The 24,734-nt window shown below is 41.2% G+C and overlaps 1 protein-coding gene across 1 annotated transcript in view; it reads right to left on the bottom strand.

The window, feature by feature from the left end:
* FAM193A (family with sequence similarity 193 member A) overlaps positions 1 to 24,734 on the bottom strand; it is a 98,113-nt gene that overhangs the window by 38,846 nt on the left and 34,533 nt on the right. Inside the window, exons 2-7 of the mRNA XM_054030622.1 lie at positions 21,637 to 21,702; positions 16,089 to 16,334; positions 9,139 to 9,305; positions 8,740 to 8,907; positions 5,974 to 6,208; positions 1,950 to 2,074 (exon numbers count right to left, since the gene is read on the bottom strand). Coding sequence (XP_053886597.1) covers positions 1,950 to 2,074; positions 5,974 to 6,208; positions 8,740 to 8,907; positions 9,139 to 9,305; positions 16,089 to 16,334; positions 21,637 to 21,702 — 1,007 coding nt within the window. The remainder of the gene's footprint in view (positions 1 to 1,949; positions 2,075 to 5,973; positions 6,209 to 8,739; positions 8,908 to 9,138; positions 9,306 to 16,088; positions 16,335 to 21,636; positions 21,703 to 24,734) is intronic.

The following is a 24,734-nucleotide window of genomic DNA, read 5'->3' as shown; positions in this document are numbered from 1 at the left end:
TGAGGTCTGCCATACATCATCATTGCAAGCATCCTCAAACTACCAAGTCAGCATCCTGAACCTTGGTCTCAGAATCAAGTAAGGTAGAGATTATAGTATGTTACACACTTCTAACGTGCATTACAAAGGTCTTTGAGTTCCTCCAAATATAAACCAAGACTCATGGCAGCCATGCCACTCAGTCAAGTTTTACCAATCAGTGAACTAAGGCAAAGAGGTTAAGTGACTTGCCCAGGGCTTCTCAAAAAGTTAGTGTCAGAACCAGGCATCTCGACTCCTAGGATGAAATCCTGGTCACAGTGAGGGTCACAGGGTTTTGCCATTTACTTTAATGGGGCCAGGACTTCATACCTAGTTCTCTGTTCTACCTGCTATGCAATACTGCCTACCACCATCTGGCACCAATTGTAAGAAATTTCTCAGTGCTACACAGAGAATCTAAAATAACTAAGAACAAAGTGAATGGCAGACAACTATTGTCCAGTATTAAACCAAAGCCACTAACTTCATTTCACCCAAGATCTCGAGTTGTTTATTTTTTATAGAAACCTCAGCTATAGTCTTTTTAGGAGATAATTTCTACATACCAAAAATCATGAAGATGTAAAAATGCATCAAGAATATAGATTAACTATATGGAATGTTCAATGGTGCTTAAAATTCTACCAGTAATCAGTGTTGCCAATTCTCATGATTTTATCATGATACTCAAGAAATTTATTTATTTCTTAATGCCCTGGCTCCTGAAGTAATGGTAATTCTACAGAATCTCACCCCCCTATATAAAATAGCAAGTTTCTAGCCTTCGTGATTGTAGAGAAGAACATGAACATTTGACCCCAATGAACCCTACACTAGTTCAAAAACCAAAAGGCAAATAGAACTCCCAAAACGTATTTTTTTGAAATTTTCATTTCTGAAGGCCAACTCATGATTTAATATTTTCCATTGGCAATTCTGCAGTATTTATACCTGTATAAAATCAGGAGTTATAATACAATACTTAGCATTTACACACTTAAAACAAATTTATTTGTTTAAGACAAACGTAGGGCAAAAGTTACTAAAAAGAGAGAGTTTAATCTTTCAATTGTATGGGATCCAAGACAGACAGTAAATATTCCTAGCATATTTGGGTCAAAACACATGATTTTACAAATCTATCAGAACTATTACTCAAACACGCTACTGCATTTCCTAGAGTACATCACCAATTTCACATACGAACAACAGGTGCATAGACTAAGAAAGTAACTCATTTTTAAAGGCCTCTATGAAAGCAAAACTCAGAGGAGCAACGTTTTAGAAACCTGCGTTTAATAGGGTTTTGTCCATTTGATTGCTTTTAATATTAATATGTTATGACCATTAATTTATGGTTTTTGGTGTGTCTGTTTAGGATAGTGGCAAATGATTAGTAATTGTTCCAGTATGTCATGTAGGCCACTGCTAAAGATATCATCATCTGAGGGTTGCTTATGAGAGCCTAATTCTGCTAACACTTACCACCAGGGATATACTGTGAAGTCACTCATGGATCCAATCATGGTAATATGTACCATTCTCAGGGGTGAACCTTTGCAGGACTGAGCTCTACATTTGTAAGGTTTGTGTTTTTCAGTGCACCTACAGTAGTAGACCAGCTAAAGATTCTAAATAAACATGCAGTAATGAAAAGAAAAACCCAATTTACATGAAAGTGCACCAACTGAACAGATGTTTTCATCACGCCTCATCTTAAAGTAGTTTGTGAGGAATGTGAAGAGATATTTCAGTGGTTTGCTTAGTGAAAAAAAATAATCACAGAATCTAATTCTTTTTAAAAAAGAAGAAGTTACAGTTTTACCATTAGTCTTATCAAAAGTATCTATTTTGTTACAGATACTATGTAAACTATTATTCTCTTTACTTAATGTGTGTGTAGATAGATATATTGAAAGACACTTTACCTTAGCTGTGACACCAGTGTTGGCAAGCTGTTCTGCAGAAGTGGCTCAGAAAATACCAGATTTTCAAATAGATGCTTATTGTGCAATTCCCAAGTCACCTGAAATTTCTTCAAGTGTTCATTTTCCTATTAAAAATATTTAAATTTTCTATAAATCTAACATATTTCTAAAGAACTCTTCAGATGCCAGAAAGAAAATTTCTTTAGCTAGTAACCTTTTAAACCCACCAGCCCAGATGATGGGTTATTCAGCTTAGACCTTAGCCAGTTTTAACATTAACAAATATATTATTTTGCCACTGATCTATGAATCAGGACCGTCACTGACTTCTAAAAGTCACTCTAGCTTTTTTTCGTCATCTTTCTGATGAGTCAGGGGATAGGAAAGGGGGGGAAAAAATCAGAAGAGGGTACTATCTTGTTGAAAGGCCTTCCACAAATTCACAGTTCAATTTCTATCTCAATAGACAGAGTATATCATGTTAGCCAGACCTTTCCAGGGGTTTTGATTTGCTATCCCTGATCAATGTTAGGTTCTTCTTTACCATGTCTATCAGGAGATACCTCTCTCCTAGTAAGTTCTGCTTTTCCCACAAGGTTTAAGTAAAACACTGAAAAAGTTGTCCTTTCCAAGTATGGTTACTCAGAAATGTTCTTCCTGAAGCAAGCAATAATCTACTTACTCATCTGTCTAGCATACTAAATGTGCATCTTGGTTTCTGGACTATCAACCATCTACCCATTTCCAACCTTGAGGTACTTCTAAACAGAAGAGTTAACATCTATGGGTATAGTAATTCAGTTTTGACATCTGAACAATAGACCCTCTACGAGAGATCCCCTAACCATCAATTCAGCAAGTGTTTCATTTATGGAACAAACACAAGTGTCTGTCTTCTGTCACCAGACCCCACACTCAGCAAAACTAAATGAAGGCATTCTGGCTGTCACACCAGCAAGTAAATCTCCTGCACTATGGCTTTGAGTAATCAGTAATACAAGCGTCGCATAGAACAGAGTCATCTTATTTTATAGATTTCAAACTTGACAGGAGTTATGTATTCCAAGTCAGACCTCAGTTTCAAGCACTCCTAGTCCTGCTAGCACTGCTCAAAGAAAACAATGGAAAACACTCATCTGTACATAATTATAGCCTCTCCACTCCTGAGGTGTGCAATGAAGCAATGTACTCCCTTGCTTTGGATGATAAATGGTTTAAAAGATTTTAGTTCCTACACATTACTAATAAAACTTAAATTTTAGCCTGATTATCCTGAAAACAAGTGAGCCTTCTGGTAGGTTCCATAGGTCTGAGGAGAACAAAACTGACAAAACTTCTTTAGAAGGCTTACATCCCTAGTTCAGTTGATCAGGTTCTGTACTGCCTACAGAAAGTATCAGGCAAGTTTTTCTTTTAGACCTCTAAATTGGGGATTGAGGGACTTTTCTGTACTGACCACAGTCTCTCCATCTTGATCTTGGTATGGTGTCTCATCCCCTGGTGGGGCAAAAAGGCTTTAATGCTTGTTCTTGAACCTCTCCAAAGAGCTGGACTCCTTTGAAAGGAAGGAAAATCAGTCATAATTTCACTAAGAAATTAAGTCCACATGGATGGAGGTTCAAGCCTCTTCCTGCCATCATACTGCAGGCTACACACAAAGGTTGGACCTTAGCCAAGTGGAAGACTGAATTACAAAGTTTACAATATGATGATCTAGCCACTCGTGTGTATTTGAGGCTAAAAGGATTTCTCTAGATCTCAAACAGTGCAGTAGAGTCTTAACAAAATGCATTCATGTGCACTGAAAAAGCTAAATGAGACCACTTCCTTATGCTTTTTCTCTGCAGTTAAATCTCAGCTTCCAAGCTTTAAATATTAGTGTGCCTAAGGAAAAGGTCTTGTAGCAACCCAAGAAATCTATATAAAAAGCCACCACAGGAACAATATCCTGTGTTCCTACTACAGTTTATAGTTCAATTTCTGAATGCTGAAGCCTATTAGAGGAACAATGGCTGTTCTCAATACTGACTGAACTGCTGAACCAATCACACATAAGGAAGGGGTTAGTGTAAAAATACCACATCCACTCAAACTCTTTGGAGAATGAAGTATCCTTTCTGCTTCAGTAGGGCAAAAACTGGTAGGTTGGAGAGTTCAAGTCTGCATTTCCTGTCAATTTGATCTCTTACATATGTCGACTTTACTACTACTGGTCCACAGTAGAGACCAGAAAAAGGAGGAAAGGAGAGTGGCTAAACATGAAAACATCAAATTCCTGATTAGCTGTATGTTCTTGACAGCCAGTGTACAAAATTAGTGGATTCTTAGAAAGTAAAATAAAAACTGTCTAGTTTCAGTTGCATCAATTTAATTTTCATACTGCAATAAATCTGTTCTGCAGTCAAGTATGTTTTTAAACAGTAAAGCAACTCAGTAACTTTAAGAACCATCCTCTCAAGAGAGAAATTCTAAGACTTGACATGTCAATGAATGTGTGGTATTATTTCTAATAAAAGTGCATCATGTCTAAGAGCAGGGAAAGAAGATGAGAAAATAGCGAGCATAGACCAGGGAGGGCAGGAAACAGTCAACTATCGTATATTTTTGTATATCTGAACACAAATAAATTATAACAGAGGGTCCTATGGCACTTAAGACTAACAGAAGTATTGGGAACATAAGCTTTCGTGGTAAGAACCTCACTTCTTCTGATGCAAGACTTGCATCAGAAGAAGTGAGGTTCTTACCACGAAAGCTTATGTTCCCAATACTTCTGTTAGTCTTCAGAAGAAGTGAGGTTCTTACCCACGAAAGCTTATGTTCCCAATACTTCTGTTAGTCTTAAAGGTGCCACAGGACCCTGTTGCTTTTTACAGATTCAGACTAACACGGCTACCCCCTGATACAAATAAATTATGTTTTTCCTTTGAATATTTCATTCTATGCATCTCCTTTTCTCTGAGAACCTTTTCTTCTCCACTATTTTTTTAAATCACCCAAGAGGCCTGAACACCATCCCCTTCTATATTTCTTCCCTTTTGTCTACCACTTACTGCCCATTTCATTCCTTTCTATAACTCTGTCCCACACCTCTCCAGCCTATCTACAGCAAAATCAAACTCTACTCTGTCAAAATTCTCTTTGTAGTCTTCAGCATGTACATAGTATGAAAAGAAATAAGGGAGTACAGCATAACAAAAAGGCTGTAAAGACCTAAGTCCTCAAAGAAAAGTGAAAAAAAAAAAAAACGTTAGAAATAACTGTTTCTACTACTTATATTTTCTGTATTTCTCTTCTCTTCTGGTAGACCTTTGCCTGCTGCTTGTTCTCTACCTGTCAACATAACCTGAAGTGTGACAACAGAATTGGTTGGTAGCAAAGGATTATATCGAAGAGAATGATGACTTTGGTTGTAATAAGTAACAGGAGCAGATTAATTCCTAAGCAAGAGAGAGTCTTCTCAAGCAAGCGTCTTTGATGATCAGGGAAGAGAAAAGAAAATATGTAGAATCAAAATATCTGAATTAATGCAGCTGAAAGGGCATTAAAGCTTTCATAATACTTTTCTTAAGACATCACTGAAGCTGACTAGTGTAATATTCTACCCATCCTAGATATGGGGCTGTCTAAAATAAAATAATTCAAAAAATATGTCAACTGAACAGACTCCTCTAAAGTTTTGTTTTGAAACTAGTCAGTCCCATTAACCATTTGCAGTACTGGTTTAATAGCTTCCTCTTGATCATTCAGATGATGTAGAAGGTCACCCTGCCCCTCGCAAATGGACAGTTTTGACAATTTCACCCATTTATGAATGAATTGTTTTGTTAAAAATGTCCCAGACTAGATTTCAAAATGAGGACATAGAAGTTAAGTGTATTCCCCACTCTCCAGCCCAAACACACAAAAGCTTTTACTCTGCAATCTGCAAAAGGATTGTGAAAGAACTCACAACACGACTTCTTACAAATTTGTATTATCTCTACAGATCAATAGCACACAGGAATTTTTTTTTGTATCTTACCAGAGTGACAAGAAAGGTGCTGATTGTACATGCTGCTTGACAGAGTGCACTGTATTCCTCAAGAAGGAGTGAGATGAACTGATGTGCCTGCGGTGGGCCTGGTATGGATAATGTTGATGCAACTTTAGATCCCAGCGACAAGTGCCTGAGCAGACGAACCTTCATTTCAAGCACGTATTCTCTAGCTTGCTGTTCCAACCGTTGATAAAGCTGATAAGGATCTCTTTCACAAAGCCTGCATTTTTGGAATAATAATTGTGACCAAAAATTCACAATCAAAATAGTGTTTAATGCTCACTGTCTCCTAAATATTCCTAGGAGCGTATTCTAGAGGAAGGATGGTCTAGGGGTTAGGGAACTAACCTAGGACTTTGAGACCTGGGTCCAATTCCCTGCTCTGCAACAGATTTCTTGTGTAACCTTGGGCAAGTCACTTAGTCTCTCTGTGCCTCAGTTTCTCAAATGGATAAGAGAGAAAACAGTACTTCTCGAACTTCTGAGGATAACTACATTGTGAAGTACTCGGAAACTATGGTAACTGGGGCTATACATGTATTTAAGATAGACCAGGATGCTGCTTAGCTAGATCTGCCTAGCAGATTGAGCACGCAACTATGAGCCAGGAATTCCTGAATCCTAAATCTGGCTCTGCTCAGCTCATTGCATGGACTCTGGCAATTTAGCTACCCTCTCCTGTGTTTACAAATTGGGGAAAGATGATTACCTACTGTATCTTCATCTCATATGTTGTAGAACATTTTGAATAGTGTGTGTTTGTACAGTGCTATAAAAACATTTATATTATTACCGGGCTCACACTACAATATACTTGGCTTATGGAAAACCTGAGATTCAAGTCTCATCTTGGGACTCCTGTCTCTCTCACTGCCAAAGGTTAAGAGCAGTCCCAAAAAGAGGGGAATATAGATAATGTAGTTCTAGGGCATCATCATAGTTTTGAACTGCGGTTTCCAGCTCTTTCAGCTTGAGAACAATAATTCCACCTTAAATACTAGTTCCCCACCCCCATGCCTCAAATGTAAAATAAACTTATGGAAGTAACATTTGCGGTTACATAAGAAGTGTCACATGGTACACCCTGCAATTCCAAAATGTCCTCTGCTAAAAAGAAACGTAATTTATATAAACACAAATATAATGCATATTTAATCAAAGAAAAAAAATTGAGAGTCACAACTATACCACCTTTAACGTTCTCTAGTTTAAAATCTGAAAGGTATGACAAACAAGGCATGACTAATAGTGATATTTTCTTGCAATATAATTGAACAAATGTGTTCAGACCCAGAGGATAGTCTCACACAATAGAAGCAGAAGCAGACATTGAAACAGCAATCCACTGTTTGACACCAAGTCTGATCCAACAAAAAACTGACAGATTAAGAACAATTTTAGAGAGATAAGCAAGTGGATCACCATGGCAAGCTGTAATTAACAGAAAGAGCCGAAGTCTCTTGACCAGACAATTATAGTCAAAGATCATTTGGGCATCCTGGAGCAATCATGATTCCAGAATGAGACAGACTGCATGACATTTGAACTCTCCCAGGATGGTATTAATTGATGGTGAAGTCCTTCAAAACATTTCTCTACCCACCATCACACCTATCTTGCCTGAATTTAGGGATGGTCTTCACTACTGGGGAAAGTCAACCTAAATTACTCTCCTCCAGCTATGTATATAACATAGCTGGAGTCGACATAGCTTAGGTCAACCTACCGCAGTGTCTTCACTGTGCTGCGTTGACAGGAGACGCTCTCCGGTCGACTTCGCTTACTCTTCTCAGAGAGCTGGAGTACCAGGGTTGACCAGAGAGCACTCTGCCGTTGATTTAGCAGGTCTTCATTAGACCCGCTAAATCGACCCCTGCTGCAAGCCCTTAGTTTCAGCCAGAAGCTCTTACTCATAGTTCTACTGTCATTCAGGTACCAGGAGAGCTGACCCACTAGTATTTTAAATGTTCAGTAGACCAGTATTCTATTCTAGAATTCACATTTCCAGCGAGGCTAAGAAATTCAGATAGTTACCCAATATATTGGGGCAGTTTAAAGACACTCAAATGGTTATGTTATCTTCAATAGCATGAATATTCAGTGATGACATTAAGCTAATCTTCTCTACATCATACTAAAAAAAGATTCCCATTCCAAATATGCAACTAATTTTTAAGTGTCTACAAATCTCAATAATTTTCCTAGTCAAATAATCCACTGGTATGTACTAATTTCTTTTTTTTGAATGAAGTAATACTTTAGCTGTCATCATGGTTATAAGAATTCACCACTGTTCATTCTAATCCAATACACTAAATAAGGACAAAGTATCATGTATGGAAATGTCAGCTGAGAGTAGTATGTCAGCTTTTAACATTAATCTTATGTTCTTTTGAAGAGGTGAATTTTTAGGACATATCCATAATTTATGCATCAATAGCCCTCTTGCAGACTAGTAAATCAGAGTTTAATAATTTCATATGATACATTCAAGCCAATGTTCAATATATTTATGCAGGAGTTTTAGTTAAAATTGCTCTGATTCCTCATTCCAATGACGAATTCTGAATATTTGGAAACGTAAGAGATTGATGATTTTAAAAAGTATGGCCACAGATTAAGAGGTGATAAATACACTTCTATTAATTCAGAATCACTGATTTCTTTATCTACAGCTTCATAATAAAGACCCTTTAAACTGGAGGAACAGTACTAATCTACATAAGAAAATTCTGTAAATTTTTTTTATACCTATCCACCAACTCCTTCATTCCCTCTTTATCTGGTACCAGGGATTGGTCTTGATCATCTGCCAATGGGGTGCCAGCTTGGCGATATACACATCGGACCATATATCTTACTTCTGACCAGTAATTTTGAAGCTGCTGAGATTCACGTTCAGTCTCTGCTGAAATTTCTCTGCAACAATGCCAGAAAGGTTAACATAGCATACAAACTAAGGTTATTGTACCACCACATTATTTCAAAGATGCACTTCAGTAAAAACAGAGTGCCTATCCACCAACTAAATTAGATTAGAAAACCAATTAATAGAATTACCACTGAATTACAAAAAAATTTATTTTAATAAGCAAAATGTGAGCAGATATGAATAAGTTGCAACATTACTAAGTTCGCTGCAAGTCTCACCTGCGCTCATTACAGGCCTCACAGTTACACGCTACATCAGAAGGAGAGGAATTACTGAGATCTGCAGAGGGTACTGTCTGTGCTCCAACAGTTATTCTCCCTCCTCCTACAGATTCCTGCTGTGATCCACTGTTTCCAAGAGGCATGTGCAAAAGGAAATCTTGGCTCTGTTTAAAAACAAAAACGTACCTTACAAAAACAGACAAACGTGAAACGTAGACAAGCAGGCAAATCTTTAATAACTAGAATGAACTTTACTTCACAGCTTATTTATACAGCCCTGTTCTACACTACAAATGTATGTTGGTATAACTATGTTGCTCCTGGGGTGGATATCCAGCTCCCTGAGCAACACAGATATGCCAACTGAACTCATGGTGTAGACCAGGCCTGCACAACTCGTAAAGCGGCGAGGGCCATATTACTCCAAAGAAAACAACTGAGGGCCGAAACCCCCCCAAGCGCCGCCAACCCCCCCCCCCCCAGCTCCCCCGAAACAAGACCCCCCCCCAGCACCGCCCAGCCCACAGAAACAACCTCCCCAGCGCCGCCGAACCCCTCCCTCCCCCCGCGCGCCATCTGCTCCACGGAATTAAACCCTCTTCCCCAGCGCCGCCCCACCAAAACAGCAGTATTGAACCTCGGTAATATGTTAGAGCGGCCCCTAAGGTAGTATAATTAAGGTAAAAGCAAAATGTCTTTTTGCTAGAAGTAGAATAAGATCTTCCCCACCACTTTGTAATCGATTGCCCTGTTGAATGAATGAGGAAAGCATGGAAGGCAGGCACCTCTGGACAGTGGCAACGCTTGGAGAGGGCAGGGCCAGCTCTAGGATTTTTGCCGCCCCAAGCAACAAAATTTTTGGCCGCCTCCCCTTTCTTTTTCGTGCCCCCGGCCCCACCCCAACTCCACCGCTTCCGAACCCCTTTCCCAAATCCCCAGCACCACCTCCTCCCCTGGCGTGCCGCATTTCTCGCCCCCATTGCTTCCTACGGGCCCCCCGTAACGTCCCGCCCTAGCTCACCTCCACTCCGCCTGCTCCCCCGGGCATACCGCAGCTCTGCTTCTCCCCCGTCCCTCTCAGGTGAGGGAGAGCGGAGAAGCGGAGCAGCAGCGCGTTCAGGGGAGCAGGCGGAGCAGAGGTGAGCTAGGGTGGGGGGGCGCAGGAAGTAATGGGGGGGTTAGAGGAACCGCTCCCCACTCCAGTTCACCTCCGCTCCACCACCACCGCCTCCCCCGAGCGCCCGCCGCTTGGCTTCTCCTCCCTCCCAGCCTTGCTGCGCGAAATAGCGGTTTCGCACGTGGCAAGCCTGGGAGGGAGGGAGAAGAAGCGGAGCGGTGGCGGCACGCTCAGGGAAGCAGGTGGAGGTGGAGCGGAGGCGAGCTGGGGCAGCGAGGGCACTTTTTTCCCATGCCCCGGAGTCGATATCTATGATGGCCGGCGCCAGAATGCCGCCCCTAGAAATGTGCCGCCCCAAGCACCTGCTTGTTTTGCTGGTGCCTGGAGCCGGCCCTGGGAGAGGGGATGGAAGCAAGACCAGATCAGTAGAACAGGTCAGCAACCGACTCACCACTCGCCTCCTCAGCTTCCTTGCCCCGGCTCGCCTACTCACCCCCCGCCACTGCCCGCCCACTCGCCTCCTCAGCCCTCCACCCTCCCGGATCGCCTACTCATTCCCTGCCACTGCCCGCTCGCTCACCTACTCAGCCCCCCTCCCTCACCCGCTGCTTGTCTACTCACACCCCTCCGCCTGGGGGCCGCACAGTGAGCCCATCTACTCAACCCCCGCGGGCCGCACAATGAGCCCACGCGGGCCGCATGTTGTGCAGGCCTGGTGTAGACAGTACTATGTCGACAGAAGAGTTTCTCCCGTCGACACAGCTACAATCTCTCGGGGAGGTGGAGTACCTATGATAATGGGAGAAGCTCTCCTATCAGCATAGGTAGCATCTTCACTAAGCACTACAGCCCTTAGTGCTGACACTGTACAACACAGAACTAAAGTCACTCCCTTTCTTAAAGAGCTTATGGTCTAAGAAACAAGCACTAGAATTGACAAACAAGGAAATCCAGAGGTGGGAAAAACAATTAGAATTTCTCTTCTACTAACCCTAAAATATGATGATTATTAGCATCCTCACTAATATAAATAATATTTTATAATAAGCTGTAAATGCAAAGTAATGCACATTGGAAAACATAGTCCCAACTATACATATGAAATGATGGGGTCTAAATTATCTGTGACCACTCAAGAAAGATCTTGGAGTCATTGTGGACAGTTCTCTGAAAACATCCACTCAATGTGCAGCAGCAGTCAAAAAAGCGGAGAGAGTGTTGGGAATCATTAAGAAAGGGACAGATAAGACAGAAAATATCATATTGCCTCTATATAAATCCATAGTACGCCCACATCTTGAATACTGTGTGCAGATGTGGTCGCCCCTTCTCAAAAAAGATATATTGGAATTGGAAAAGGTTCAGAAAAGGGCAACAAAAATTAGGGGTATGGAATGGCTGCCATACGAGGAGAGATTAATAAGACTGGGACTTTTCAGCTTGGAAAAAAGAGACGACTAAGGGGGAATATGATAGAGGTCTATAAAATCATGACTGGTGTGGAAAAAGTAAATATGAAAGTGTTATTTACTCCTTCTCATTACACAAAGACTAGGGGCCACCAAATGAAATTAATAGGCAGCAGGTTTAAAACAAACAAAAGGAAGTATTTTTTCACAGAACTCAGTGAACCTTTGGAACTCCTTGCCAGAGGATGTTGTGAAGGCCAAGACTATAACAGGGTTCAAAAAAGAACTAGATAAATTCATGGAGGATAGGTCCATCAATGCCTATTAGCCAGGATGGGCAGGGACAGTGTCCCTAGCCTGTTTGCCATAAGCTGGGAATAGGCAACGGAATGGATCACTCAATTACCTGTTCTGTTCATTTCCTCTGGGGCACCTGGCATTGGCCACTGTTGGAAGACAGTATACTGGGCTAAATGGACCTTTGGTCTGACCCAGTATAGCCGTTCTTATATAAAGTGCTAGATATATTATAATTAAATTTCTGTTTTGGAATTAATCATGCAACCTATTTAGTCTATAGTTTGGATTTGACAGCTTGTAGCTCATTTTCTATAGTTTGATAACCTATCCTAGCTAAACACATAAAATCTTGCGGTTTCCAATAACTAGACATTACTCTACAGACAGTGCTGCTGAAAAGATGCTGTTTTCAGGTGCTTGGTAATAACAGTTAGTAGCCTTGTGACCATGGAGCTGCTGTAAGAGGTCATCTACATTTGAGCCCATGCGGACTGATATCATATCTAAGTCTGGAACTGTTAGCCACCTTTTACAATTTGTTTGATGATAAACTCAATGGAGTTATCAATTGAAGTTAAATTCAGACAACTGAAAGACACTTCTTTAATCAGATACCTTTAAAATGCATTTTTAAAAACACTGTGATGCTGGCAGGCACAAAGGCCCAGAGCCTCACTGAACACTGATAAACGCATAGTTGGAAACCAGTCTGGCTTATGTGTGGGGTTAGTATAGTTAAAATAGATATTAGTGTTACAAGAATGTGTTTGTATTTAGAATGCTGCATATATTAATCCCATAATATCTGTATCCCATGGTATAAAGTTATATTGAGTGTTTGCATTGTAAATTTCAGTAATTATGTAACTCACCAGGAAAAGAAGAACTAAGGTAAAGTATTCGCCCTGCACACAAAATGCCCCACTGAAGGCAAATGAGGCATTGTGTAGCATCAGTGGACAGAGACTTTGGTGATTGTATTCCTGACTCACTCCAAGAAAGGGGGACCTATACACGAACTCATCCCATCAGATTGGATTCTGAGGTGAGGGGGCATAAAAATCCTGACAAGGAGAAACTGGTCTCTTCATGCTGTCTAGACTCTAAGGAGCAAAGATTCCTAAACATAAGCAAGAGATCTCCATGCTGCTTGGCATGGGTCAGCCCTAAAGGAAGTATTGAGCTGTTTATTATGGAAGCTTATATTACCTTTTATATCTAAGACTAACTCATTTGCGTGTCAAGTATCAGAGGGGTAGCCATGTTAGTTTGTATCGTCCCCTAGCACTCCTCCTCTACTTGCACTACATTGATGACATTACAATACCCACCTGGGGAAGTGATGAAACAGACTGACAGAGCGAGATAGGTACCCAGAAGTCACCTCCTACAGGACAGGCCCAACAAGGAAAACAACAGAACACCATTGGCCATCATGTACAGCCCCCAGTTAAAACCTCTCCAGAAAATCATCAATGAGCTACAACCTATCCTGGAAAACGATCCCTCGCTCCCACAAACCTTGGGAGGCAGGCCAGTCCTTGCTTACAGACAGCCCCCCAACCTGAAGCAAATACTCAATACACACCACACCACAGAAACACTAACCCAGGAACCAATCCCTGTAACAAGTCCCGTTGCCTACTCTGTCCCCATATCTACTCTAGCGACACCATCACAGGACCCAACCCAATCAGCCACACCATCAGGGGCTCATTCACCTGCATATCTACTAATGGGATATATGCCATAATGTGCTAGCAATGCCCCTTGCCATGTACATTGGCCAACGCGGATGGTCTCTACGTAAAAGAATGAATGGACACAAATCAGACATCAGGAATGGTAACATACAAAAGCCAGTAGAAGAACACTTCCATCTCCCTGGACATTCAATAACTGATTTAAAAGTAGCCATCCTTCAACAAAAAAACCTTCAGAAACAGTCGTCAAAGAGAAACTGTTGAGCTACAATTTATTTGCAAACTTAGCATCATTAATTTGGGCTTGAATAGAGACTGGGAGTGGCTGGCTCACTACAAAAGCAATTTTCCCTCTCTTGGTATTGACATCTCCTCATCAATTACTGGGAGCGGACCACATCCACCCTGACTGAATTGGCCTTGTCAACACTGGTTCTCCACTTGTAAGGTAACTCCCTTCTCTTCAGGTGCCAGTATATTTATGCCCGTGTCTGTAATTTTCACTGTGTGGTTTTTCCCTGGTCTAACCTTGTAGATAACTCCTATTTCCTTTTTTTGTTAATAAAGCTTTAGTTAGTTACTTTATTACATTATTGGCTACAGGCATTGTCTTGGGGTAAGTGACTGGTCCTTTGGGACTGGAAGTAAGCTGAATATTGTTGGGATTTTTGGTGTAACGTGACCATTTATCACATAGTCCAGTTTGCCTGGTTTGCAAGATGGACTGGAATGCCCAAGGGGACTGTGTGTGACTCCATGGTAAAACTGTTGAAGTGCTTTAGGAGTTCACACACTTGTCACCAATTCAGTAACATCTAATTATAGAAAATTCAACCAGTTTGAGGTTTCTGCCTAGCTTTTTGGACATTCTACCCTGAGGTTGGCACTCAATCATGAGCCACTGCAAACAGCGTGACAAGTGTAATGGTTGCTAAATCTAGGGGCTTATATATTTTTATTTCACCTGACTTACCTATAGTTTGATACAATTGAGTTCAATTTCTTTGCTATCATTCTTCAAAATTTGGTGTTCAGTTCACTGTTTATTCTCCCTCATTCTTTTCAGGCTGAATTAAAAAAAAAATGCCTAGACCTTGTGACTTGGCCAAGACAGTCCTTTGAGCCCACAGTTTTCTGCAACTTTTAGGAGAGGCCTAGAATTAAGCGACCTCCTCTCTGAAGATGGCCTGTCTACCGTAATTCTCATTTCATTAGCCAACATTTAATGACAAGTACATCAAACATTGTTTATGGTTAATATGGGTAAAATATGCTTAGGTCTAGCTCTTTAACTTAAAACTCAAATTATAGCGGAGTTAGATTCCTTTTGTATAAAACAGATCACTGTTCTAAAACTGGCTTGTTGATTTATCAATAGATGCCCCTTGGTCCTTCAATATCAAGCTAGTTGGAAGTGTTACAGAATTCCATCCTAATCTAAAATATGGGACTTTAATAAAAATTCTATTCTATGAGCTAGCAGAATTTTGCTCAGGACACTAAATCACTTAGTTGGGGTTTTTCTGGCTCCTTCATTCAACTTCTTATATCGTAATACAGTGGTTTTCATCCTCTTCATTTACAGATCCTTAAAAAGAATGTCAAATGGAGGTGCAGACCCATTTTGGAAATCTTAGATAGTCTGTGGACCATCGGGGATCCGTGGACCACAAATTGAAAACCTCTGTCCCAGTATATTTCTCCATGGCATATATGCATTGTTCCTGTATTTGGTGTACATGAGCTACCATTTAAAAAGGAAGATTCAATTTAAAGGTTGTTAAAATTTAAGAATTAAAACGTGAGTCTCAAATTAGTATACCGAATTTGTGGGCTGCAGATGGCACAAATGTTCGTTGGCTGCATACCATGCAAAGAGACATATGTTTAATAGCCTCTCTAAAGAGAGCAGAATGGATAAAACCAGAGACCTGAAGAAAAAGTAGCAATGAAAGAATAGTAACCTGAGAGGAAGACTGAAAGGACAAGCCTGAAGAACAGATGGGTGGAAAAATAAAGTCAAAGATCGTGCATAAATGGACAAAACAAGGTAAGAGTTGGGGGGAGGATCATACAAGAAGGAATGGAAGAAGGTAAAAAGAATAAAATTGAGTGAAAAGAGAGGGAAAAGGCAAAGAGTAGGAGAAGAAAAGCTGAAAGGGTTTAACAAAAATCACATAAGAGGATCCAAAACTGAATTCTATCTTATGGCCCAAAAGATTCTTAAGAGACTCATTTTCAAAGCTAGTAAGCCAGGTGACACATTCAGTTTCATTTCTAGAACAAAACTCCCCAGCAAATGAATACATTACATGGATTAAAAAAAAAAAAAAAAAAAAAAAAAAAAAAAAAAAAAAGCAAGCGTCTAGCCCATCATGGTGTCATCTCAATTTAGTCAACTCATACACTGAAACTTACCACAAGAGATTGCTCTAGCGTGGCATGCCTCTCCTCCTTCTCGACTGTTCGTCGACAATCTGGACACACCCACAGTGGAAGATGCAGCATACTATTTGCTTTTGGAGATGTAGAAAGTGCTGTTTTGCTAGAATTTTTAATCCCGCTCTCTGAAAGCAAGGTGTCTTTCCGTTCACTTCTACAAAGAAGACAATGCTCGCCTGTTGTATATGGTGCCCTTTGACCCAAGCCAAAAGTAAATGGAGTCTACAAACAAACATTTAAATAGACACAACTGGTTATTTCCATGCTTAACAGACAAAAAAAGTCATCTTTATATTTCTTATTCTACAAAGTATTCAGTAGGAACAACAAAGTCTGTGTTAATACTTGATGCATGCTTTGGGTGCACTGAAACCCCAACGCTGAATATCCTATTAACATAGATCCTGGAAGGTCTTATTGCTATTATGAATAAGGCTCCATAATTACACATTTCATTTAAATAAAAATTTCCTTTTGGAGGTATGCACTATAGCTTTCCACTATTAAATTATTCAAAGTAGAAGTTAAAATAGTAGGGAACAATTGAACGCCTTTCGTTATTTTCAATGTTTATTGTTGTTTTTAGTTTTAAAGAGAAAGAAATTAGGAAAATATAATGGCTCCGTAGACTTCATTCCCTTCTGTCTGCTACAGGCCCAGCTGCTCTTTCAGCAGCAGTCTGTGGCCCAAACACTTTTAACTAACTTGGCTATAAAGACTGGATTTAGCTTTTACAAATCTGAGGTGGCTTACAAGAGGGCCCCCAACTGCTTTGGAATGAAGTCAGCTTAGCATCTTAAAGCTATCCCTTTCTCCTCCAGACCTTCCTCTGGACAGCGGATGTAAAAAGGAACAAGTTCCCAGCAATAAAATGCCTACTGTGCACTATCCAAAAATGATGTATATAATGGGTCAGTATCAGAAAGGCCCAATCAATTGAGCTGTAGTCTATAGAGTCAAGTGTCAATTCTCTTATCTATCTGGTCATAGATTCCAAGACCAGAAGGGGCCACTGTGATAATCTAATCTGACCTTCTGTACAACACAGGCCATAGAACTTTCCTAAAATAAATTCCTAGAGCATATCTTTTAGAAAAACATCCAATCTTGATCTAAAAATCAGTGACGGAGAATCCACTAGGACCCAGGTAATTTGTTCTACTGATTAATTACCCTCACTGTTCAAAATTTGTGCCTAATTTCAATTTTGAATTTGTTCATCTTAAACTTCCAGCCATTAGATCTTGTTATACCGGACTCTGCTAGACTGAAGACCCTAGTATTAAGTATTTGTTCCCCATCTAGATACTCAGACTGTGATTAAGTCATTCCTTAACTTGCTCTCTATAAAACTAAATAGATTGAATTCCTAGAGTCTGTCACTATAAGGCATGATTTTTAATCTTTTAATCATTCTCATGGTTCTTCTCTGAATCCTCTCCAATTTGTCAACATCCTTTTTTGGACTGTGGACACCAGAACTGGAGACAGTATTTTAGCAGCAGGCACCCCAATGCCAAATACAGAGGTAAAATACATAACCTCTCTACTCCCCCTCAAGATTCCTGTTTATGCATCCAAGGATCACATTAGCCCTTTTGGCCACAGCATCACACTGAGAACTCATGACAGTGGAGGAATAGGGACACTCAGAAATCTTGAGTTCCAGTCATGATTATGGAAGGGAGTGTTCTCTAGGGGTCACAGACCCTTCTGCCTCTGTTTCCCCACAAGCCTGATTTCTTCTGCCCATTGACTCAATGCTAGTCTTCCTTCCCTACCCCACTGACTCTCAGTCATCCATTCTCCCCAGCACCCAGTCCCAGTCTCTGCATCCAACTGCCTTTCCCCCCCTCCACTTGTTCCCATTTCCCTGCACCACCCACATCCTAAGCTCCCAGTCTCTTTTTCTCTTCCCCCACTTTTTGCCCAACCCCTTTGCCAGTCCCAGCCTCTTAGCCGGGGGGGGGGGGGGGGGGGGAGAGATAGGGTCTTGCTGGGCAATCTGTCTGATCTTAGTCTCCCTCTAGCAGCTGGTTTCTGCCTGCCTCCCAGTCTCCATAATCAGTCCCAAGCACCACGGCTTCCAGCCTCCATCTCCCCGCAACCTGCTTGGCTAAACCTACTCTCTCTGGCACCCATACTATTGGAGAGAGAGACATTCCCTGCTTTCAGTTCTAATTTCTGGCACTGCAGCAGCTGAGAGCAACAACTACAGGGATAGTCCTGCTCATCCCCTGCAGCCCTGGGTCGGTGCAGATGGAATCTTCAAAGAATTTAGCAGCCAAACTATAACAAGTTATTACTGAGCTTGTGCAATTTCAAATTTTTCAAAAGCTTGTAACTGAATGAGATTTGGGTGGTGTTTCCAGGGAAGAGCAAAGGGCACATCTCTGACAAAGGCCAACCCCTACCAAATTTCAAAGCCTTTCTTCAAAGCATGGAAGCACTAGGGATTCTCAATGCCATTTGGTGTTTGTATTTTTTTTTTTTAAAAAAACACATAGCCAAATACAACACTTCAGCATTAACAAATAGCCAGTACTGTTTTGGAAACATATTGAAAGTTCGCCAGGTTAGAGTATGGCTGAATCTCTGACACTCACTTTGGCACAACAAGGAGGATCATATCAAGATGTAGACCAATCTTATTTGTGTCCCACTAACCCTACTCTCCTCCTCACTGCAGCAACAACCTCCATCCCCTAATGCTGACATCTGAAGAGAATCTGCCTGTATTTTCCTCACTGCAGCATCAGGCAGTCCAAATGCCAGGAACAGAAGATTTACAGACCTGAGATTAGCATCCAAAGCTTCCTACAGCCAGAAGGTGGCTGTGGGGGAAGAATTAACAAGCCCAGGCCTTCATAAGAACACAGTGATTTCATTTAGTCACGTTGTACCATCGATCCTCTCCACCTACTCCAAACTTTCTCCAGAAAGTGGAAGGTCCTAAATCAGTGGTGGGCAACCTGCAGCCTGAATGCAGCCCATCAGGGTAATCTGATTGCGGGCCACAAGACATTTTGCTGATGTTGACCATCTGCAGGTGCGGCCCTCCACAGCTCCCAGTGGCCGCGGTTCGCCATTCTCGGGCAACGGGAGCTGTGGGAAGCAGCAGGCTGCAGGGACATGCTGACCGCCGCTTCCCACAGCTCCCATTGGCCGGGAATGGCGAACCGCGGCCACTGGGGGGGGACAGGGGGGAAGGCGCCTGCAAATGGTCAACGTCAGCAAAATGTCTCACAGCCCGCAATCAGATTACCCCAATGGGCTGCATGCACCCTGCGGGCCACACAGATTTCCCACCACTGTCCTAAGGTGTTTAGCCAGCTTTTTTCCCCCCCCACTACCTGTGAAACTGACTGACTGCAAGGTCACCTGCCTCCTCCTGATCTTACCTGCAAGCTGCAAACACCTCACCATTTCCTTCCACAGTAATTTGCATTAGGTGAAAAGGAAAAAAGCATTGTGTTCTTTTTTCCTCATGCAAACTTCCATTGGAGGGACTTTTGAGAGTGAAGGGGCCCCCTTTGTGTCTCCTTATGGGCTGGGCTTGTCCCTTCATTAGCTCTGCCCAGTCAAACAACAGATTTCAAGAGCAGCAAAGTTAGTCAGCCACTCTTCCTAGGAGCACTGTTCCTGGAGCCACCTCAGCACGCAACAGTTGGGTCTTGCTGATATTTGAAACCAGTCTGAAAAGCTTGCAGCAGGTGGCCTAGCTGCTCATCTTCTTGGCCCTGCAGTTCTTCTTGTTAAAGTTTATATTTTTCAGAAGTCAGGCTGCCTCCCTGCTGCTGCTGCCATAAGGATCTGTGTAGAGCTATTTACCAGTAGAGCCTTATGGACAGCAGCAGCAGCAGGGTTTCTTGCTTCCAAAAAGGAAGACAGAAGAGTAAAGACCTTTTAAGTATTGTTTGAGATTTGTATCAACACATCCTGACCTTCAACCTTTTAAACAGGTGAAGGTCAGGGAAGCTGGCCTCCAGCCTTCCTATAGAAGGATTTGTAGATTCAGTCTAGATTGCTGCATTGTAGTACAAGCAAAAATAAAACTAGTCAGTATTATTTAAAGGAGAACCACCACAACAAACAGAAGGAACAATAATTTCAAAGGCTGGCCATCGAGAAGATTCCCTTTGTTTACAAAATCAGAATCTCCCAAATGAATCTGCATTTTCAGCTGTTTTAAAAGTTGAATTACAAATGTTTGGTTCATAAAATGAGAAACATCACTTGATATTCAGAAAGAGAGGTGGGGTGACTTATACGCAGCAGTAGTTTCTAAATTATTTTGTATTTTAACAAAATTAACATTTATCTTGATTATTGGCAATCCGAGATGCCAACTTCGTGTTACCTCTGCCACAGTAAAATTGCAACTAGTCTCAAACATACCTTGAAGCAGTCAGTCAATTCTAAACCCATACTTTCATATCTTTGCAACTTTCTCAGAAACATGAGGCTGAAATCTCTCATGCTTTCAGCCCAAAGGTGGAAAGCACATGCATACTTGTATGTGAAAGCATCCACAATAACAGCTGAGCTCTTTTTCAATTACACGAACTTGAATCTAGATCCAAACATATGTGCATTTCACAAGTCACATTTTCTAGGTAAAAAATGTACACTTGTGGGGAAAAAAATCTGCACTTTGCTAATCCAATTTCAAAATCTGCCATAGCGTTCAATGTGGAAGAGTATCTGATGTCTGTAGAAGTTTACTTATAATTTTATTTGTTAACAAATTTGGAAGAATAGAAACATCTGCATTACTTAAATGGAATATTTATTAATCTATTTAAGTTTGTTTCCAAGAACAATTTTTTTTTGGTCTTCAGAACAAAATTAACATGATGCTAGTTGAGATAATCATTTAAAGTTTTCCCTATGCATGTTTCCACCTCAAAGATTATTAGCTCAATAACTGTTTTAAAATCTAGTTTGCAAAAATGACAGCATGAATGGTGAAAAGTACTTTGTTAGCTTGCACAACAAAACCATTTAGTCAGTTTCATAAGCACATTGCTATTTGGGATATTAATCTTGCAGGAATTTTTACACATTGGTTTCATGAAAAGAAAAATTCTATTAGGGTTTATAATACTTTACTATTTGATTCAGCATCAATGAAATCAGTGGAAACTTTATGGGCTAGTCTATACTTACAGTGCTGCACCAGTGCAGCTGCACCACTGTAGTGCTTAGTGAAGTCGCTACCTATGCAGACGGGAGAGCTTCTCCCATTGATGTAGGTACTCCATCTCCCCAACAGGGGATAGCTATGTGGAAGGGAGAAACCTCCCTTCAACACAGCACTGTCTACAACGAGAGCTTGGTCGGTATAACTTTTTAGTTTAGACCAGGGCTACCACGGACTTCAGTGAATAGAGTCAAGCCCTAAAACCTATATTTTTGGCTTAAATGCTGTAATGAGGTCTCCACTTCTTTTTTGCACTTCAGTACTTCTTCCATAAATAAATCATTCAATGACTATTGACCAACCAAACTTGACTGTACCTACCTGAGAAACACCTGTGAACTCTGATCCAACAGAACTGTCTGTAAACTGGGTACCATTTAATGAAACCTAGAAAGCAACGAGAATATACTGATTATAACAGCTAAGTATTTTTTATTTTCTACAGCATCTTAGAGAGACTGGCACTTGCTACCACCACAATTGAGCCTATATTATAGCACTATAAGCCTTTTTCCAGAGGACTTGGAAGAGACATTTTTTCCCCTTGTGTTAAAATTCTCCAGATACAAAAGTTAATAATGTGGCCATTTCAAAGTACTGCCGTATGAGTAGGAATTGAATGGATCTATTGCAAATTCAATTCAAACACCAAATATAGAGGAAGTCACCCAGTAAAATGGATATAAGGACCAAAAATCTGATTGCCTGTTTTTTCAAGTTTTCAGGTTCATGTAGGCCTTTCATTAACTGTTCTGGGTTTTGTATTTTTATCATGTCAATTTACAAGAGTTTCACCTTTTGGAGGTTCTGCATAATATAGCTTAGAAAAATAGGTTTTCACATATTAGCTAAACAAGATTCTTCCTCAGAAAAACATTTTGAAATTAGATAAAATATTTTAACGCCAGAAGGAACCACTTGGATCATCTAGGTTGATCTGCATAACACAGGCCATAGAATTTCATTCAGTAACACCTGCATTAAGGCCATAGTCCCAAGTTTAACCAGAAGTTCTCTTTTAGAAAGACTAATTTTCCGCTCTCCTCTCCATACACACCGAAGACCCTGAACTAAGCATTGCTTGATAAGCCACAAATGACACTATACGTCACTAAAACAGAATAAAGTGAAAATAGGACAACTGTAAGTCAATGACATCACTCAAGAAAGAGGATGGCCTGGTTATGAAATTATCTAAGCACAAGAACAACGAGGAGTCCTTGTGACACCTTAGACTAAAATTTATTTAGGCATAAGTTTTCGTGAGCTAGAACCCACTTAATCAGATGTGTGAAGTGGAAATATAGGAGCAGGTATAAATACATGAAAACATGGGAGTTGCCTTACCAAGTGTGAGGTCAGTCTAACGAGACAATTCAATTAACAGTAGGATTCCAAGGGAGGAAAAATAACTTTGGTAGTGGTAATGAGAGTGGCCTATTTCAAACAGTTGACAAGACGGTGGGAGTAACAGTACAGGGATGGGGGATATTAGGTTTAGGTTTTGTAATGACCCAACCACTCCCAGTCTTTATTCAGGCTAATTTGATGGGGTCCAGTTTGCAAATTAATTCCAGTTCTGCAGTTTCACGTTGAAGTCTGTTTTTGAAGTTTTTTTGTTGAAGAATTGCCACTTGTAGGTCTGTTATTGAGTGACCAAGAAGACTGAAGCGTTCTCCTACTGGTTTTTGAATGTTATAATTCCTGATGTCAGATGTGTGTCCATTTATTCTTTTGCGTAAAGACTGCACGGTTTCGCCAATGTACATGGCAGAGGGGCATTGCCGGCACATATCACACTGGTAGATGTGCAGGTGAACAAACCCCTGATGGTGTGGCTGATGTGGTTAGGTCCTATGAACAGATATGCGGACAGAGTTGGCACCAGGCTTTGTTGCAGGGTTTGGTTCCTGGGTTGGTGGTGGTGTGTCGTGTGGAGTTGCTGGTGAGAGAGAGAGAGAGATCGTCCTTCAGAATAGGTTGTAGATCCTTGATGATGCGCTGGAGATGTTTTAGTTGGGGGCTGTAGGTGATGGCTAGTGATGTTTTGTTACTTTCCTGGTTCGGCTGGTCTTGTAGTAGGTGACTTCTGGGTACCTTTCTGGTGCTGTCAATCTGTTTCTTCACTTCACCAGGTGGGTATTGTAGTTTTAACAATGCTTGATAGAGATACTGTAGGGGTTTGTCTCTGTCTGAGGGATCGGAGAAAATGCAGTTGTATCTTAGAGCGTGGCTGTAGACACTGGATCGTGTGATGTGGTCTGGATGAAAGCTGGAGGCATGTAGGTAAGTCATCAATGTAGCGCAAGTAGAGTAGGGGCGGGCATTAGGGGATGAGAGCTGAGGAAGCGTTGTTCTAAGTTAGCCATAAAAATGTTGGCATACTGTGGGGGCCATGCGGGTACCAATAGCAGTCCTGCTGACTTGAAGGTATAAATTGTCCCCAAATCTGAAATAGTGGTGGGTGGGTCACGAAGTTCAGCCACCAGGTGTGCCGTGATAGTATCGTGGATGCTATTCCTGACGGCTTATAGTCCATCTTTGTGTGGAATGTTCGTGTAGAGAGCTTCTACATCCACAGTGGCTAGGATGGTGTTTTCTGGAAGATCAAAGGATTGTAGTTTCCACAGGAAATCAGTGGTGTCTCGAAGACAGGTTGGAGTGCTGGTTGCGTAGGGCCTGAGAAGAGAGTCTACATAGCCAGATAATCCTGCTGTCAGGGTGCCAATGCCTGAGATGATGGGGTGTCCAGGATTCCCAGATTTATGGATTTTAGATAGCAGATAGAATACACCCCTAGAGCCCCGACCGGGGTGTCAGTGTAGATTTGTTCCTGTTCTTCTTTAGGGAGTTTCTTGAGCAAATGGTGTAGTTTTTTTGGTACTCCTCAGCAGGGTCAAAGGGTAATGGCCTCTGGAACATAGTGTCAGAGAGTTGTCTAGCAGCCTCTCGTTCATATTCTGACCTATTCATGACGACTACAGCACTTCCTTTGTCAGCCTTTTTGATTATATCAGAGTTGTTTCTGAGGCTGTGGATGGCATTATATTCTGCACAGCTGAGATTATGTGGCAAATGATGCTGCTTTTCCACAATTTCAGCCTGTGCACGCCGCGGAAGCACTCTACATAGAAGTCCAGTCTGTTGTTTCGACCATCAGGAGGAGTCCATGCAGAATTCTTCTTCTTGTAGGGTTGGTAGAAAGCTCTCTGTGGGTTAGTGTGCAGTTCAGGGGTGTTGGAAATATTCCTTGAGTTGGAGATGTCTAAAGTAGGATTCTAGATCACTGCAGAACTGTATCATGTTTGTGGGAGTGGTGGGGAAGAAGGAGAGGCCCCCAGATAGAACAGACTTCTGCCAGGCCAAGAGTATAGCTGGATAGATTAACAATATTGTTGGGTGAGTTAAGGGAACAACTG

Source organism: Malaclemys terrapin, chromosome 5, assembly GCF_027887155.1.
Source record: "Malaclemys terrapin pileata isolate rMalTer1 chromosome 5, rMalTer1.hap1, whole genome shotgun sequence".
In the NCBI taxonomy this organism is placed as follows: Eukaryota; Metazoa; Chordata; order Testudines; family Emydidae; genus Malaclemys; species Malaclemys terrapin.
This window is presented reverse-complemented; position numbering and strand designations above follow the sequence as displayed.